We start from the raw sequence: 18,153 nt of genomic DNA, 5'->3' as shown, positions 1-18,153 counted from the left end.
ACAGCCAGAGCAGGCATATGCCAGTGATGCCAGTCCAGGGATGTGAGGAGGGGAAAGGATTGAGTGCCTGCCCGTTCAGTCACATGGACCCTGCCAGGAAAGCCTTGCTGGAAAGATTGAGTTATGAGCCTGGATCTTTCAGGAGATGTGGCAGAACTAAACCCACAGGGACACCAATATGGAAACAGGGGAGCCCTAGAACACAAAATCAGCTTCGAACACGCAGCCTCGATGAAAGAAAATCACAGTAAACCCCATCTGACTCTGCACCCCCCGGCCCAGCCACACCGAAGTAACAGCTATCCTACAGTCCCCAGCCCCATGTCAGGTGCAGGTTAGTTCTCGGCCAGTCAGGCACCACCAGCCCCATCCTCCACTTGGCCTGGATTTAGTCAACTCCCTCAGCACAAGGCACCAGGCCCGGCTAACCAGGCCCAACCCCCATCCAGCCTATACAGTGGCTCCAGGCCCAGCTCAGTCCATAAGAAACTATGAGAGCTAGTTATGGGCAGGGAAAGTGTCGGTTTATTGTTCTACTGCACTGTCCCAGTAGAATAATAGAATGCTCTGCACACAATAAAGCGCTTAATAAACACAACTGAATGAATGAATGAATGGATGTAAACTACCAGGGTGGCCCATCGGACCCTGGTCTGTCCATAAGGACCAAGATGGGTCCCAGCACAGCCTACCCGAGTTTGTTCCTTAGAGATCACAGCTTCGGGATGCCTTGGTTCAGGTCAGACCTACCTCAGCTCAGCCCGGCTCAGCTCAGGCCTGCCTTGACTCGGCCATCTTGACTCAAGCTAGCTCACCTCTGCTCCAACTCAATATGGGTTGTCCTCAGTGCCAGCTCAGGCCTGGCTCATCTTCAGGTCAATCCTGCCCCATCTGCAGCTCAACTCAGCACCGGCTCAGCCCATCTCTATCACATTTCCAGCTTGGCTCACCCCAGTCCTGGCTCTCCTGTTCAGATCTGCCTCAGCTCAACTCCAGCTTAATCCCGATTGCCCTCAGCTTCAGTTCAGCCCTGGCTCAGTACAAGTTCAGCCCCTGCTCAGATCTAGGTCGGCTCATCCCTGCCCAGCTCTGCTTACCTCAGTTGCAGCTCACTCACCTCTGCCCCAGCTCTACTCCAGATGAGTTCCAGATCAGCTCACCCTCTTCTGCTCAGTTTACTTCATCCCTGGCTCAGTTTCAGCTCAGCTAAGCCCCAGCTCAAGACCACCTCAGCCCCACTCAAGTCACCTCAGCCCCCAGTCAGCTCCTGCTCAACCCTGGTTCAGCTCCAATTCAGCTCCAGCTCAGTCCAGGCTCAGCTCAACCTGTCCAGCTCACCTCCACCCTGGTTTGGCCCTGTCTCTGCTCCAGCTCATCCCAAACTCACCTCAGATCAGCTCAGCCTTCCCAGCTCAGCCCCAGCTCAGCTCCTGCTCAGGTCTGCCTGCCCAGCTCAGCTTACTTCACCCCCAGCTCAGGCCTGGCTCAGCTCAGCTCCAAGTCAGCTCCTGCTCAGGTCTGCCTGTCCTGATCAGCTCACCTCACCCCCAGCTCAGCTCAGCTTGCCCAACTCACCTCAGCTTTAGTTCAATCCCAGCCCAGCCCCAGCTCAGTCTAAACACTACCAGATCACCTCAGTCCTGCTCAACTACAGCCCAGCTCAGCCCCAGATCAGCTCAGCTCAACCTGCCCAATTAACCTCGGCACTGGTTCCATCCTGGCTCAGCTCCAGCTCAGCCCAGCACAGATCTAGCACAGCTTGAGCTCAGCCCAGGATCAGTCCTGGATTGGCTCTTCTCAGACCCAGCTCAGTCCATGATGAGCTCTAGATCCCAATCTGCCCAGCTCACCTCCACCCTGGATCAGCTCAGACACAGGTTAGCTCATCTCAGCTCTGCTCCAGCTCAGCCCCAGGTCCAGCTCAGCTTCGCCTACCCAGCTCAGCTCATCCCACATTTAGCTCAGCTCCGGCTCAAACCCAGCTCAGGCCTGGCTCAGCTCAGCTCCAGCTCCAGTTCAGCTACGGCTAAGCTTCTGCCTGCCCAGCTCAGCTCACCTCACATTTAGCTCAGCTCCAGTTCAGCTACAGCTCAGCTCTGTGTGCCCAGTTCAGTTCACCGGACCCCCAGCTCAACTCCAGCTCAGCCTCAGCTCCAGTTCAGCTATGGCTCAGCTCTGCCTGCCCAGCTCAGCTCACCCCTGCTTCTGCTACTACTCAGCCCTGGCTCAGCCCCAGCTCCATCTCAGCTCTCCTGGCCCAAATCAGCTCACCTCACCCCTGTCTGGGCTCTGGCTTGTCCCAGCTCAGCCCCAGCTCCAATCCACCTACAGCTCAGCTCTGTGTGCCTAGCCAGCTCAGCTCAACCCTGGGTCAGATCCAGCTCAGCCTCAGCTGCAGCTCAGTTCTGTGTGCTCAGCTCAGTTCACCCAACCTCTTACTCAGCTCCAGCTCAGCTCACCCCATCCCAGCTCAGCTAAAGCTCAGCCCCAACTCCAGTTCAGCTCCAGCTCAGCTTTGCCTACCCAGCTCAGCTCACTCCACATCTAGCTCAGCTCCCGCTCAGCCCCAGCTCAGGCCTGGATCAGCTCAGCTCCAGCTCCAGTTCAGCTACTGCTAAGCTTCTGCCTGCCCAGCTCAGCTCAACTCACCCCCAGCTCAGCTCCAGCTTCAGTTCAGCTCAACTCAGCTCTGTGTTCCCCGTTCAGTTCACCGGACCTCTGGCTCAATTCCAGCTCAGCCCGAGCTCCAGTTCAGCTCCAGCTCAGCTTTGCCTACCCAGCTCAGCTCACTCCACATCTAGCTCAGCTCCCGCTCAACCCCAGCTCAGGCCTGGATCAGCTCAGCTCCAGCTCCAGTTCAGCTACAGCTAAGCTTCTGCCTGCCCAGCTCAGCTCAACTCACCCCCAGCTCAGCTCCGGCTCCAGTTCAGCTACGGCGCAGCTCTGTGTGCCCAGTTAAGTTCACCGGAACTCCGGCTCAACTCCAGCTCAGCCCCAGCTCCAGTTCAGCTCCAGCTCAGTTTTGCCTAGCCAGCTCAGTTCACCCCATCCCAGTTCAGCTACGGCTAAGCTTCTGCCTGCCCAGCTCAGCTCAACTCACCCCCAGCTCAGCTCCGGCTCCAGTTCAGCTACGGCGGAGCTCTGTGTGCTCAGTTCAGTTCACCGGACCTCCGGCTCAACTCCAGCTCAGCCCGAGCTCCAGTTCAGCTCCAGCTCAGCTTTGCCTACCCAGCTCAGCTCACTCCACATCTAGCTCAGCTCCCGCTCAACCCCAGCTCAGGCCTGGATCAGCTCAGCTCCAGCTCCAGTTCAGCTACGGCTAAGCTTCTGCCTGCCCAGCTCAGCTCAACTCACCCCCAGCTCAGCTCCGGCTCCAGTTCAGCTACGGTGGAGCTCTGTGTGCCCAGTTCAGTTCACCGGACCCCCGGCTCAACTCCAACTCAGCCCCAGCTCCAGTTCAGTTCCAGCTCAGCTTTGCCTAGCCAGTTCAGCTCAAGCCTAGCCCCAGCTCAGGACTGGCTCAGCTCTGCCCCAACTCCAGGTCAGCTACGGCTCAGCTTTTCCTGCCCAGCTCAGCTCACCCCACATCTAGCTCAGCTCCGGCTCAATCTCAGCTCCAGTTCAGCTATGGCTCTGCTCTGCCAGCCCGGCTCAGCTCACCTCACCCGTCTGGGCTCTGGCTCAGTCCCTGCTCAGCCCCAGCTTACCTACAGCTCAGCTCAGCCCTGGCTCAGCTCCAGCTCAGCCCAGCTCCAGTCCACCTATAGTTCAGCTCTGTGTGCCCAGCTCAGTTTACCCCTGCTTCAGCTCCTGCTCAGCCCCGGCTCACCCCCAGCTTCATCTCAGCTCTGCCGGCCAGCGCAGCTCACCTCAGCCCTGGCTCAGCTCGAACTCAGCCCCAGTTCGGCTACAGTTCAGCTCTGCCTGCCCAGTTCTGTGCACCCCATCCCGGCTCAACTCAGGGCAGGCTCAGCTCACCCCCAGCTCCAGTTCAGCCCCAGCTCCAGGCTGGCTCAGCTCAGCCCCAGCTCCAGTTCGGCTACAGCTCCGCGTCGCCTACCTAGCTCAGCTCACCCTAGCCCAGCTCCAGCTCAGCTCCAGCTCAGGGCTGGCTCAGCTCAGCCCCAGCTCAGCTCTGCTTGCTCAGCTCAGCTCTCCCCACCCCCAAGTCAGCTTCAGCTTATTCCCAGCTCAGCCCTGGCTCATCTCAGCCCCAGCTAAAGCTCAGCTCTGCTTGGCCAGCTCCGGCTCAGCCCCAGCTCAGGTCTGGCTCAGCTCTGCCTGCCCAGCTCAGCTCACCTCAGCCCCAGCTCCAGTTCAGCTACAGCTCAACTCTGCGTGCCCAGCACAGCTCGCCGAACCTCCGGCTCAGCTCTGGCTCAGCTCCAGTTCTGCTAAAGCTCAGATCTGCCTACCCAGCTCAGCTGTCCTTACCCCTGGCTCAGCTCCAGCTCAGCCACAGCTCTAGTTTAGCTACAGCTTAGCTACAGGTCAGCTCTCCCCACCCCCAGCTCAGCTCCAGCTCAGGGCTGGCTCAGCTCAGCCCCAGCTCCATTTCAGCTACAGCTCAGCTCTGCCTACCCAGCTCTGCTCACCCCCAGCTCGGTTCTGGCTCAGTCGCAGGTCCATTTCAGCTACAGCTCAGCTCTGCCTACCCAGCTCTGCTCACCCCCAGCTCGGTTCTGGCTCAGTCGCAGCTCCATTTCAGCTACAGCTCAGCTCTGCCTACCCAGCTCTGCTCACCTCACCCCCAGCTCGGTTCCGGCTCAGCCGCAGCTCAGCTACAGCTCAGCCACAGCTCAGCTACAGCTCAGCCGCAGCTCAGCTATAGCTCTGCTCTGCCCTACCCAACTCAGCTCACCCCCAGCTCAGCTCCGGCTAAGGCCCAGCTTCAGTTCAGCTACAGCTCAGCTCTGCCTACTCAGGTCAGCTCACCCCACATCGGGCTCAGTTCCGGCTCAGCCCCCCGCTCATGACTAGCTCAGTTCTGGCTCAGCCTTGGCTCAGCTCCAGCTCAGCTCCAGGTCCACCTGTCCAGCTCCCTTCAACCTTGATTCTGTCCAGATTCATCTCCAGCTAAGATCATCCCTGGCTTAGCTCCAGGTTAGCTCAGCTCAGCCCCAGAGCCACACCAGCTCAGCCCCAGCTCTGCGCTGGTTCAGCTCCGGCTCAGCTCCCTTTCCACCTTTCCAGCTCACCTCAGCCCTGATTTTAGTCCAGGCTTATCTCCAGCTTAGCTCAGCTCCAGCTCCACATCAACTCAGCTCCAGCAGAGCCCTGACTCAGCTCTAGCTTAGCCCGGGCTCAGCTCGCCTAGCTCAACTGAGCCCTGATTCAGTCCAGATTTAGCTCTAGCTCGGCTCAGCCCTGGCTCAGTTCCAGCTCAGCTTCGGCTCTGCCCTGGATCAGCTCCCTCTCCACGTGCCCAGCTCACCTCAGCCCTGATTCTATCCTGGCTTATTTCCAGCTCCGCTCAGCCCTGGCTCAGCTCAGCCCTGGGCTCAGCTCCAGCTCAGCTCCCATTCAGATCCCATTCCACCTGCCCAGCATACCTCAGTCCAGGCTCATCTCCAGCTCAGCTCAGCCCTGGGTCAGCCCCAGTTCTGCATCAGCTCAGCTCCAGCTCAGTTCACTCAGCTCAACTGAACCCTGATTCAGTCCAGATTTAGCTCCAGCTTGGCTCAGCCCCTGCTCAACTCCAGTTTAGCTCTGCCCTGGCTCAGCTCCGGCTCAGCTCCAGCTCAGCTCCAGCTCCACATGCCCAGACCACCTCAGTGCAGGCTCATCTCCAGCTCTGCTCATCCCTGGCTCAGCGCCAGCTTAATTTAGCTCAGCCCGAGTTCAGCTCCAGCTCAGCTCAACCCTAGCCCAATCCCAACTCGGCTCCAGCTCAGTTTAGTTCTGGTTCAGCCCCAGCCCAGTTCATCCCCCGCTCATCTCAGCTCTGGCTCCGATTGGCTCTGGCTCAGCTCAGCTCAACCCCAGCTCGGTTCAACCCTAGCCCAATCCCAACTCCATGCCAGCTAAGTTTAGTTCTGGTTCAGCCCCAGCTCGGTTCATCCCCGGCTCATCTTAGCCTTGGCTCAGATCAGTCCTGGTTCTGCTCAGCTCAACCTAGTCCCAGCACCAGCCCCAGCTAATCTCCAGCTCAGTTGCAACTGTGTCCGCTGAACCTGGTCCATAGGGACCAGTCCTAGCTTGGCTCAACCCGAACTCCAACCTCTGCCGACCATCTGTGCTCAGCCACATACATGCCTGTTTTGTAATGGCCATGCCACCATTCGGCTCTGCTTGCCATCCTGCAGTCTCACTAGTTACTGACCAACCAACTCATCACATCTACAAAAGCTCAAAATGAAATCATTCTACACAGGCCAGTCCAGTACATTGGATTCCCTGAAGCCGGAATATTCAGAGACCTTAATCTCAACTCTATCTCTACCCACTCTTCTGGGTTCGAGCTCAAACTTTTCTAAAAATAGCCAAATCTGAAATATTCTAAAATCATCTCTAAAATTTAAAAAAATCCCAAAATTATATTTTTCAATGAATAGAAGAAATAACGCCCGGTCTTTTCTGAAAAACTAGTTCAGGTTAGTCAGATTTGAAGTATATTAATGCAGAGGTCTGCCCTGCAAAATTTCCATTCCTTTAAAGTTTGATTACAATTCTTCCTCTTTTTAATCATCATGGAGACATTTAGTCTCTTAATTTTATCTCTAAAATATAAATAAGTTCTAAATAGTTGTGGAACTGTAAAGGCATTAATATCTAAGAGTTAGGGATATAAGTTGCTTATTTATACAAAACATTTCAAATTAGGATTAAAACACATTAAAAATTTGACACCACTTTTTCCAAAAATTTGAGGTCAGTATAGATAATTCAACTTATATTCACTTTAAATTTAAATTCAACTTTAAATTCACTGTTAAACTACATTTAAGTTTAAAGAAAAAGAAATTCTCTGAATAAAATTACTTACAAAGTGAAAACATTTGACCTCAATTTATAATATTATATAGAAATTAAAGTTCACAGCAAATGCTGCTTTCTTACCGATTCTGTCCCCAGTTCAAAGCCCGATTAATCTCCAAAATGCCCTGCGGGTATTTCTTGATTTTCACAGGGCTCTTCCAATTTCATTTTTTTAGCCCCAGTCGCTGAAATTCTCAAGTAATCTGGTTGGTGTTGCCTTACATTCTCTAAGCATTTCACAGCCTTGCACCAGACTCTTAGTTGATTAAGAAACATCTCTTGAATCCACATAGCTAAACCCCTACCGTCCCAAATAGAATTAGCTCTCTACGAGAGCACAACTGATTGAAATGGGTCAGGATACAAGCATGACCAAATCAAAAAGAAAAAAGAAAAAAATACCTTCATTCAAGAAAAAACCTGGTTCACTTACTTTGAAATAAATGTATCCATTTTCATAAAAATTCTTAAAGTCAAAAAATTCATTATTGACCTTTAAATTTCATTGCATTAGTGAAAACTGCTTTTCTTTGGGAAAATAAAAGTTTAGTTTCTTTGAAGGATGGAGATTTTACTCTGAATTATCTTGCATTTTCATTGAAGTAAGCGTAAACTTTGCTTTATAACCTATCAGAGATCATTTAAAAATTCCATTCCAGAAGATTGTAAAACTTTACATTCATTTTTTAACATCTAAAATATTTTTTTTAATTTAAAATATGAATGCCTTATCTGTTAATCTCAAAGAAAAAAAAACTATGTACAGTATTTTCAATAATCCAAGCTGAATAAAATTTAAAGAAATAAAGATAATTTGGTCAACAAGATAATATTTTAAATATTTAAAAATTTTAAATATTTATAAAAACACTTCCAATTTTCAATATAAACTGATAAAATAAGCTTATTAACATCTATCTGTTGATTTAAAATTTTTTAAACACTTCCCTGCTAAGTAGAAGACTTTAGTTGTAAAACATAATTGAAATTCAATTCATTTTAAAATAAAACCATCTAATCTCTAAATGCTCATTCAGCCTTGCAAGCTTTTTCTTTCCTTTTTAAGACATGTAAATTATCCAGGTGGTGTTTTTCTCAGTGGAACATTTTCTGATATTTCAGTCCATGCAAAATGGGTCTAGGCAAAACCGCCTCCTGTTTTCTACAGCCCCAAATAAATCATGCTTCTGTCTTCCCAGAATAGATGGACTGTTTCCTGCCACCTGTTTCTCCAGACCCCTGAGCATGCCCTGGCCTCTGGGGACCACATGGTAACTCCACCCATGGCCGCCATCTTTGTTTTACCTCAGCAGACTAAGGTTTGAAATAACTTCTTTCTTGTTTTTTGTTTAATAAATAAAGCACCATTAACTAACACTCTACCTACTACTGCCTAGAACTTAGTGGAGTCCCAAGATGACAATTTGTTGTCCCCTACCACACTTACAAAGTGACTGAAAAACCTTTGAAGAAATAGTTACAATTCAACATCTTGAATTTGAGAACTTTAGTTTTGGAGTTGATTTTAACATCATCGCTGAAGATCTCCCTCTCCTCTCTCTCTTTTTTTCTCTCTCTTTCTTCATTAATCATTTTTCACAAAAACCAATGTTTTAGCATGTTTTCCTGGAAGCTGGTTCAAATCTAAATACAATTAGATCACTATTAGTGGATCAACTGGTTTACCACCAATACTAATTTAGAACAATAAACCAAAATTGAGAAACTTGTGGTGCTGAAACCTTCACCAAGATAATCTAAACCACTGCATTGACATCCAGATCAGAGACTTATCATCCTATTTGAAATTTCTAATCACCCCAAACAGATCTGGCCACAAAATCCCTCTCCAAAATCCAACTACAAAATCTGACTCATAGAATGCCTTTCCCATATATTTTGATCTCTTAAAAGCTCACTTTGAGAAATCATGCAGTTATAAACTGACAGACTATAAATGATGATACATAATTATGAGACCACATTTTATCTGCATCACATAATAAATCTGTCCTGACCTAAACAATGCTGCTCACCAAATTTTCTCCCGTATCCTTTCTGAGAACTCTTGACAGATAGCCTTAAAAATGCCTAGTCCAAGTGACCACTTTACCTAACTTATCTGGTCCCTAACAGATCAGATCTAAAATTTCCAACTTCATTAAAGTGCAAATCATCTTTAATTGATCCCACTAAAAAGACTTATTCTCATCCGTACCTCTGCATTATTTCATGAGCCAAAAGCCCATCACTTTTCAGTGGATTAAGTCTAAATTGCAGTTTAAGACCATAAACAAACATCCCACCAGCCCAACCTCTCTGTCCTATCCCACCCTCTGACTTCAGAAAGAATTTGGAATACCAGAAATGCACTTTCTGCTGAAAGCCAAGTCTGCAATTCAAGATAATCTCTTAAAAAATGTTCCAGTGAAATAGTCTGTCAGAAACCCAACAGTTTACCAGATTATTTCCCCTCAAATCTCCCAGTTCCCCCACCCCAGAAGCCTAGTCTCCCCCATCACACTCCCCAGCCTGACCCAGATTCAAGCCCTGAAAAAAAGGTTAAATGGGAAAGAAAAATGAAAATCTGGGAGCAGATTGATTACCTGAGGAGACGGTCACCATGGTTCCTTGGCCCCATGCATCCATACCATAGTCACAGTGGATAAATTCATCATTCTGTCTTACAAAAACCAGGAGCCCCCCACCTCTACCCAGAAGAAAGAACTTTTTGGCTGAGAAATTGATTTCAAATCCAAGAGAATATGCCTGCTGTTGGCTCAGCATTGCAAAGTCACAGGTGTCTATAGATCTGCACTAAAGGCACAGAAATACACTGGCACAGGTCTCTCTGTAGACACACATGTAACAAAATCTCATGTTCAAGTTATTAACCAGAGATAAGTAAAGTGCCCTGATTCTTGAATCTGCCATTTTTCAGAAAAAGGAGAAATAATTTAGCTTCGTTGCCTGCTTGTCACTGAGTAAGCGGTCCTGGTATAAAGGAGTCTGACACAAATATGACTTTGAAAATTAGCAACTCATTCCATTTGGTTAAGTCTGAATGAAAAGTCCTCACATCTCCTCCAAAATGAAGGAGAAATCAAATACATTTGATACTGCATTAAGTGAATTCAGATCCTTTTCCCTAAGAGACTCAGGAATCTGAGGCTGTGAGTCTTCAGGGTGTGGGGGACCCAAGACTGATGAGAAAATATTAAAAACTGGGGGGACTGGTGGGGGTGCCCCTATGATCTCCCAAAATCGGAGCCAAGGAGCACAAAGACCTGCTCCAGGTGGACTGCAAAACCAAGGTATTGAAAAGAAAATTCAGTCTTGGGTCTCCAGCTCTATAGTGTCCAGAGAGAATTCCTCCTTCCCTGGCCCCCTAACCTGCTTCACAGAACGCCTATAGTCCATCATCCTAAGATACCCCCCCAAAAAAACCACACACATTTCTCTGACTTTCCCCCCAAATAAAAAGAGTCCTGGCCAAGAAAAGCTGGAAGCTGGGAATTCTTACCTGAGGAGACAGTCACCATGGTGCCTTGGCCCCAGTGCTCTAACCGGTTGTCACAATGGGGCGAGTCACAATGGGACCTTGGCAGTAACTGCCTTTTGTCTCCTTCAATTGGGGATCTGGGGACTTGGGGCCATTTCCCAATTGAGGCTCCATTGGGGACCCCAGGGCTGGGACTCACCAAGCCCCAGACTGACCACAGAAGAAGGTGGTCAATAATCCAGTGAGGCTCCCTCAAATCCCCCCAAATCAAAGAGAAAGGAGAGCTGACTGATGTGAAAGGTTCCTGCCTCTGAATCCTCCATGAACCCCCCAGGCCACTCCTGTGTCCCCTGGAAATTGACTCCCAAGTTCCCATCCAGGTTTCTCAAAAAAAATGCCAATTTTCCACCACACTGTTGGGAGAAGGGCAGTCAAGTTTTCTTACCTGAGGAGACGGTCACGAAGGTCCCTTGGCCCCAGTTAGCAAAGTAATCACGTTGGCTCAGATGCCTTCACCCGGCATACAAAAACCCTAATCCTGGACCCTGATCAATCTCTGAGAACCCTTCTTGCATTGCCCCCATCTCAGGGATGAGTGACTTGTTTGGGCCAAAATGTCCCTGATAAAGATATACTGGCCAGCTGAGGGTCTGGCTTCCCAAAGTGGGGCAACACCTATGTGTATGGCCTGAAATCTGCATTGAAAAGTCTAGTATCTCCTCTAAATCTGTCCAAATCCTAAGGATGGAAACTGGAATTCAAAAAGGAATAAGTTCTTGATTCATGGGCCTGGCCCCAAATTTCTCCTGCCCCGGAGGGTCCAGGCAGGACCGTCCAGGTAAACTGCACTGCCGGCAGAGGCTCCCATCAGAGAGACCAAAGACAGAGGAGAGAGTTTATTTTCTTACCTGAGGAGACTGTCACCATAGTCCCTTGGCCCCAATACCCAAAAGCATTGCCACTGGGGCACAGTTCCCACTGAAGACTACACACAAACCTCGAAGCGGGAGTCTCTGAGGGCAGGCTGGGTCCTGAGGACCCAGCCCCACAGGCAGCCTCCCCAAAAAACAACCTCTCCATCTAGCCAGAGAAACTGCTAATTCCTGACATCTGGACCCTCACCCCAAAACCTTCACAAGCAAATCAAAGTACATTTTTGTGGGAAAAACACACCAGGAGAGGGGCAGAAGAAAGGGATTACCTGAGGAGATGGTGACCATGGTGCCTTGGCCCCAGTGATTTAAGTATCCATAGTCACACTGACAGACCCCCTTGTTTCTGAGCTACAAAAACCCACTGGAAGCCTATCCCTAACTAGAATTCTGACTCTCAGTCCTGTCCCCATTCTCATTCTCCCATTTCATCTACTGAACTTTCTGCCTTTTGTCTCATACTGACCTGAGAGAGCCAGATCACCAGTGGTGAGAAACCAGGAGGAAAAGTGGCCACTGGACCCAGAAGAGAAGGAGGGAGGAAAATTTACCTGAGGAAACGGTGACCATGGTGCCTTGGCCCCAGTTCTCTAAGATACCATAGTCACATTGTCAAACCCCAATGTTTCTGGGACACAAAAAGCCACAGGAAACCTCAGTGCATCCCTGCTTAGGAATTTAACCCTCTCTGTCACATCCCCATTCTTGCTCTCCTGTCTCATCTATCACTGGACTCTCTTCCCTTGTATCCCAGTATGACTCCAGAGAGGCCAGACTGCTGGAGCTGGGAATCCAGGGGAAAGGCAGACATTACCCCCAAACTCCAGAGAAGAAGACAGGAGGAAAATTTACCTGAGGAGACGGTGACCATGGTGCCTTGGCCCCAGTTCTCGAGAGCACAGTAGTCACATTGACAGAGCCCCTTGTTTCCGAGGGACAAAAATTCACAAGAAACCTCAATCCATCCTTGCATAGGAATTTGACCCTCTCTGTCATATCCCCATTCTCATATATCACTGGATTCTCTGCCCTTGTATCCAAGTCTGACTCCAGAGAGACCAGACTGCCGGAGCCGGGAATCCAGGAGGAAAGACAGACATTACCCCCAGACCCCAGAGAAGAAGACAGAAGGAAAATTTACCTGAGGAGACGGTGACCATGGTGCCTTGGCCCCAGTTATCGAAAGCACAGTAGTCACACTGACAGAGCCCCTTGTTTCCGAGGGACAAAAACTCACAAGAAACCTCAATCCATCCTTGCATAGGAATTTGACCCTCTCTGTCATATCCCCATTCTCATATATCACTGGATTCTCTGCCCTTGTATCCCAGTCTAACTCCAGAGAGACCAGACTGCCGGAGCCGGGAATCCAGGAGGAAAGACAGACATTACCCCCAGGCCCCAGAGAAGAAGACAGAAGGAAAATTTACCTGAGGAGACGGTGACCATGGTGCCTTGGCCCCAGTTATCGAAAGCATAGCAGTCACAATGACAGACCCCCTTGTTTCCGAGGCACAAAAACTCACAAGAAACCTCAATCCATCCTTGCATAGGAATTTGACCCTCTCTGTCATATCCCCATTCTCATTCTTCTGTCTCATATACCACTGGACTTTCTGCCCTTGTATCCCGGTCTGACTCCAGAGAGGCCAGACTGCCGGGGCTGGGAATCCAGGGGGAAAGGCAGACATTACTCCCAAACCCCAGAGAAAACAGAAGGAAAATTTACCTGAAGAGACGGTGACCATGGTGCCTTGGCCCCAGTTCTTGAAGCCGTTATAGTCACAGTGACAGACCCCCAGGTTTCTGAGGCACAAATACCCACAAGAAACTTCAATCTCTCCCTGGCTAGGAATTTGACTCTCTCCATTGTATCTCTATTTTCATTCTCCTGTCTCATCTACCACTGGACTCTCTGCCCTGGCAACCGAGTCTGACTTCAGAAAGTCCAGACTGCCGGGGCTGGGAAACCAGGGGGACAGGCAGTCGTTACCTCTAGAGAAGAAGACAGCAGAAAAATTTTCCTAAGGAGACAGTGACCATGGTGCCTTGGACCCAATACTCGAAGATATCATAGTCACACTGACAGACCCCCGTGGTTCTGAGACACAAAATCCCACAGGAAACCTCAATCCATCTCTGTCTAGGAATCTGTCTCAGTCATCTCCCCATTCTCATTCTCCTGTATCATCTGCCACTCTCTGCCCTTTGGTCCCAGCCTGAACCTGAAGAGTTCAGACTGCCGGGACTGTGAATCGAAGTGGAAAGGCAGCCATTAATCCCGGAGAAGAAACCAGGCAGAAAACTTACCTGAGGAGACGGTGACCATGGTGCCTTGGCCCCAGTACACAGTGATAGACCCCCACCAAGGCACAAAAACCCCTAGGAAACCTCAATCCTTTCCTGCCTAGGAATCTGACTCTCTCAGTTCTTTCCCCATTCTCATTCCCCCATCTCATCTGCCACTGGGAACTCTCCCTTTCCTGGCCCAGCCAGACCCCACAGAGTCCTATAGATCGGACCACCGAGGCTGAGAAACCAGAAGGAAAGACAGCCGTTATCCCTGGTGGAGAAGATGGGAGGAAAACGTACCTGAGGAGACGGTGACCATGGTGCCTTGGCCCCAGTGCTCCAAGTAATAGTACCACAGAGATCAACTCTCCACTCCTCTCCTGCAAAAATCCTGACTTCTCTTTCCAGCCCTTCCCTGCTGAGGTCTCGACTGATGTAAATCCCCTGTCATCCCAGCCCCTTCTGTCTTGTTCCATGGAGACTCAGCTAAGGCTGATGAGCTAACCCGGTGGGTCCCAGTGCCTACTGGGTCATGCCAAGAGGCTAGGATGAGGGTGGCACCTCCCAGCTTCCTGAGGCCCAATGACCCCATCCTCAAAGTAAAAGATGAGTTCCTCCTCCTCAAAATAGGCCTGACCAGTCCATGACTCCCAGATGGGTTGTCATCAATTCCCTTCCCTGTGCCTAAGCAGGGTTGGGCTAAACGCGCACCATTCCCTGGGGAACTTTCCTGTGGTATAAAGTCTCCAGGAGAAGAAGTGCCTATAACCTTCCAAAGTCTTGTATTGCAGACTCTCCCACCATTCACCACCTGGAAGTTCTTTTCCATACTTAACTTCAAACTTTTGGTGCTGCAGTGAGAAACAGTGGGAAAAACACTGTCCTGGGAGTCAGAGGACCTGGGTTCTAAACCCAGCTCCACCACTTACCTGCTGTGTGACCTTAGGCAAGTCACTTAAGCTTTTTGTGCCTCAGTTCCTCATCTCAAAATGGGGATTCAATACCTGTTTCTCCTCCTACTTAGACAGTGACACCTGATTATCTTGTATCTACTCCAGGGCTTAGTAAAGTACTTGACATATAACAAGCACTTAACAAATATCACGACTTTATTATTAATTATTATTATTGCTTCTCCTCATTTCCTCTTAGTCCAGATTCACTGGGGATGGAGATCAGCTGCGGAGGGAGAGGTGATCAATCTGTTGTATTTATTGTGCTCTTACTGTTTGCCAAGCACTGCACTAAGTATTTGGGAGAGTACAGCACAACAATGTAACAGACATTTCCTGCCCACAACAAGCTTACAGTCTATTGAAAGCTGAAGATGATGTCACTGAGGCCCACATAGACATGATGTATACAGCATCTGACATGGCAGGCCCCTGTCCCACCCCGAGGCCAGATCTCAGCCCCCACAATCACCTGAGGAGATTCCAAGAAGGGAGGGCAGAGTCCTGAGTCATAATGGGCCCAGAAGGAGGAGAGTTGACAGTTCTGCATCGGCAGACTGGCTGTGTGTGAGGGAAATGTAGAGTCCCAGGGGTCTGGGCTGGGTGGGTAATGGCTGGGCCATCATAGCACCCTCAGACCCTCGAGGGCTGGGAGCTTTTCGATGAATTCCAGACTCAGGGTGGAGATCTTGGATGAGCAGGCCCCTCTACACACCCTTCCTGTTTCAGGCTCCTGAGCCATTTTGCTGGAGGGGATCCCAAAGCCCAGTGGTCAGACTAACATTTCCCAACCTGGGACATCAACCTGGGGAAAATCTACCCCAGGGAACAGCTGGAATCCCAACCCCAGAAATCAGGAATTCTATCTGTGGAAATCAAGAATTCCATCCCCAGAGATTGGAGAATCCTAACCCAAAATACCCCAAATTTCTCTCTGGAAGTAGTAGTTGCAGTAGCAATTCCCACCAGTGACCTCAGAAGAAGAAGAAGAAGAAAAGGGGACATGGGATAAGAAGGGGGGAAACAACCCAGTGACATTCTCTCCAAATTAGCAAGCCAGGGCCAGCCAGTCTTGAATTCACCTGTCCTCCCTGTCTACCCTGCAATGAACATGGTGTTCTCTCATCAGACGCAATACAGAGCTCCCACCTGTCAGTCCCAGAGCCCATCAGGACCCAAGGGTGAGATTCTGACCATGGTTTTTGGAACTAGGATGTCTTTTTTTAGAATCCCCAGAAGCTCATTCATCCCTCATGGTCAGGAGGGAGGAATGGCAGCCCAGTTACCCGCTAGACTGTTTTGGGTGGCAAGAATCAATGTAAACACTTGATTGGGCAAGGGACAACAATCTCCAGCATCTGACATATGGCCAGAAATTTGGGCAGGGGGAACCAGTGCCTCTGGGATGGCTAGGGAGGACTGGGCTGGGTGAGCCAGTCAGTCTGGTGTCTTCCAGCCCAAGACCTCACAGCTGTGTGCTGCCAAACACCCTCCCTCCTCCCCACCAACCCTCACAAGCTTTGGGCCTGAGAAGGGCATCAGCCTGGGAGGTAGGGAAGGCCACTAGAATTCTCTCAAACAATAAAGGCTTTCCCCCAGAAGGCCCATCCCTGTCTTTCCTCTCTTCCTGGACAGCACCCCACTGAGGTCAAATGTGAGCCTGGTAATAGTTCTTTCCAGATTGCCAATCTTGCTCTTTGCATGGGCAGTTGGGCATCACCCAAACACAGGCACTCCTGTAGGAAGCCTGGCTCTGGGCCAAGAGAGAAGTTGCTTGTATGATCATTCTGCAGCAAGGAGCAATGGGAGGGGCCTGGTGCCCGGGGAGCACTGAATCTGACATACTTCCAAGTCACCCCTCTGCCCTAGAACTCCCCAGACATGGAGGACACCCAAATAATCAGTAACACTTACTGAGCATCTACTCAGTGCTAGGCACCGTACAACACACTTGGGAGAGCACAATAGTAGCAAGGTGCATATGCCATGCCCTCAAAGAGCTTGAAGTGTAATGAGGAGACTGACCAAGTGATTTATTGAGCATGAAAGCAGGAGGATAAAGTAGGTAGCAGTAGAAACACATAATGATGAAATAGTTAAAAACATCACATATTTACTGAGTGCAGGGCACTGTACTAAGAGCTTGGGAGAGTACAATATATCAGAGTTGGTAGACACATTCCCTGCCCATAATGAGCTTACAGTCTAGAGGGGGAGAAAGACCTTAATGTAAATGATGTTAATGTAACATGACCAAAACTGAGCTCCTCATCTTCCCTCCCAAGCCCTGTCCTCTCTCTGACTTCCCTATCACTGTGGATGATACGACCATCCTTCCCGTCTCTCAGGACCACAACCTCGGTGTCATCTTTGACTCAGCTCTCTCATTCACCCCACACATCTGATCCGTCACCAAAACCTGCCGGTCTCACCTTTATAATATCGCCAAGATCCACCCTTTCCTCTCCACCCATATGGCTATCTTACTGCTACAAGCTCTCATAATATCCTGGCTAGATTACTGTGTCAGCCTTCTCTCTGATCTTCCTTCCTCCTCTCTCTCCCCACTCCAGTCTATTCTTCACTCCGCTGCCTGGATCATCTTCCTGCAGAAACGCTCTGGGATGTCACTCCCCTTCTTAAAAACCTCCAGTGGTTGCCTATCAACCTCCGCACAAAACAAAAACTTCTCACTCTAGGCTTCAAGGCTCTCCATCACCTTGCCCCTTCCTACCTCTTGTCCCTTGTCTCTTTCTACTGCCCACCCCGCACGCTCCACTCCCTTGCCGCCCACCTCCTCACCGTCCCTCGGTCTCACCTATCCCACTGTCGACCCCTGGGCCACGTCCTCCCACGGTCCTGGAACGCCCTCCCTCCTCACCTCCCCCAAACTAATTCTCTTCCCCTCTTCAAAACCCTACTTAAAGCTCACCTCCTCCAAGAGGCCTCCCCAGACTGAGCTCCCCTTTTCCCTCTGCTCCCTCTACCCCCCTTCACCTCTCCACAGCTAAACCCTCTTCTCCCCCTTTCCCTCTGCTCCTCCCCTTCTCCTGTCCCATCCCCTCAGCACTGTACTCATCCGCTCAACTGTATATATCTTCATCACCCTATTTATTTTGTTAATGAGATGTACATCACCTTGATTCTATTTATTTGCTATTGTTTTAATGAGATGTTCTTCCCCTTGATTCTATTTATTACCATTGTTCTTGTCTGTCTGTCTCCCCCATTTAGACTGTAAACCTGTCAAAGGGCAGGGACTGTCTCTATATGTTACCAATTTGTACATTCCAAGTGCTTAGTACAGTGCTCTGTACATAGTAAGCCCTCAGTAAATACTATTGAATGAATGAATAAATAAATAAATAAATGCATTATGGTTATGTATGTAAATGCTGTGCATCTGAGAGAGGGTTAAATAAAGGGAGCAAATCCGGGTGACACGTAAGGGAGAGGGAGAAGAGGAAATGAGGGCTTAGTTAGGGAAGGCTTCTTG

At 49.8% G+C, this 18,153-nt stretch overlaps 5 gene segments (V, D, J or C); all 5 read right to left on the bottom strand.

Moving 5' to 3' along the window:
• Window positions 1-10,423, bottom strand: part of LOC100076564 — a 189,816-nt gene extending 179,393 nt beyond the window's left edge. The window contains 1 exon segment of the C gene segment in view: window positions 9,585-10,423. Coding sequence covers window positions 9,585-9,765 — 181 coding nt within the window.
• LOC120638828 overlaps window positions 1-10,888 on the bottom strand; it is a 140,968-nt gene extending 130,080 nt beyond the window's left edge. The window contains 1 exon segment of the C gene segment in view: window positions 10,502-10,888. Within this exon segment, the coding sequence occupies window positions 10,502-10,856 (355 nt within the window).
• LOC114816504 overlaps window positions 1-11,363 on the bottom strand; it is a 70,686-nt gene extending 59,323 nt beyond the window's left edge. The window contains exon 1 of the C gene segment in view: window positions 10,926-11,363.
• The window catches only part of LOC120638829, a 96,533-nt gene extending 84,046 nt beyond the window's left edge, over window positions 1-12,487 (bottom strand). Inside the window, 1 exon segment of the C gene segment in view lies at window positions 12,265-12,487. Coding sequence covers window positions 12,265-12,385 — 121 coding nt within the window.
• Window positions 1-18,153, bottom strand: part of LOC100076640 — a 343,932-nt gene that overhangs the window by 4,571 nt on the left and 321,208 nt on the right. The window contains 1 exon segment of the C gene segment in view: window positions 11,682-11,730. Within this exon segment, the coding sequence occupies window positions 11,682-11,730 (49 nt within the window).

The sequence above is a fragment of the Ornithorhynchus anatinus genome, chromosome 14, assembly GCF_004115215.2.
Source record: "Ornithorhynchus anatinus isolate Pmale09 chromosome 14, mOrnAna1.pri.v4, whole genome shotgun sequence".
NCBI classification, from domain to species: Eukaryota; Metazoa; Chordata; class Mammalia; order Monotremata; family Ornithorhynchidae; genus Ornithorhynchus; species Ornithorhynchus anatinus.
This window is presented reverse-complemented; position numbering and strand designations above follow the sequence as displayed.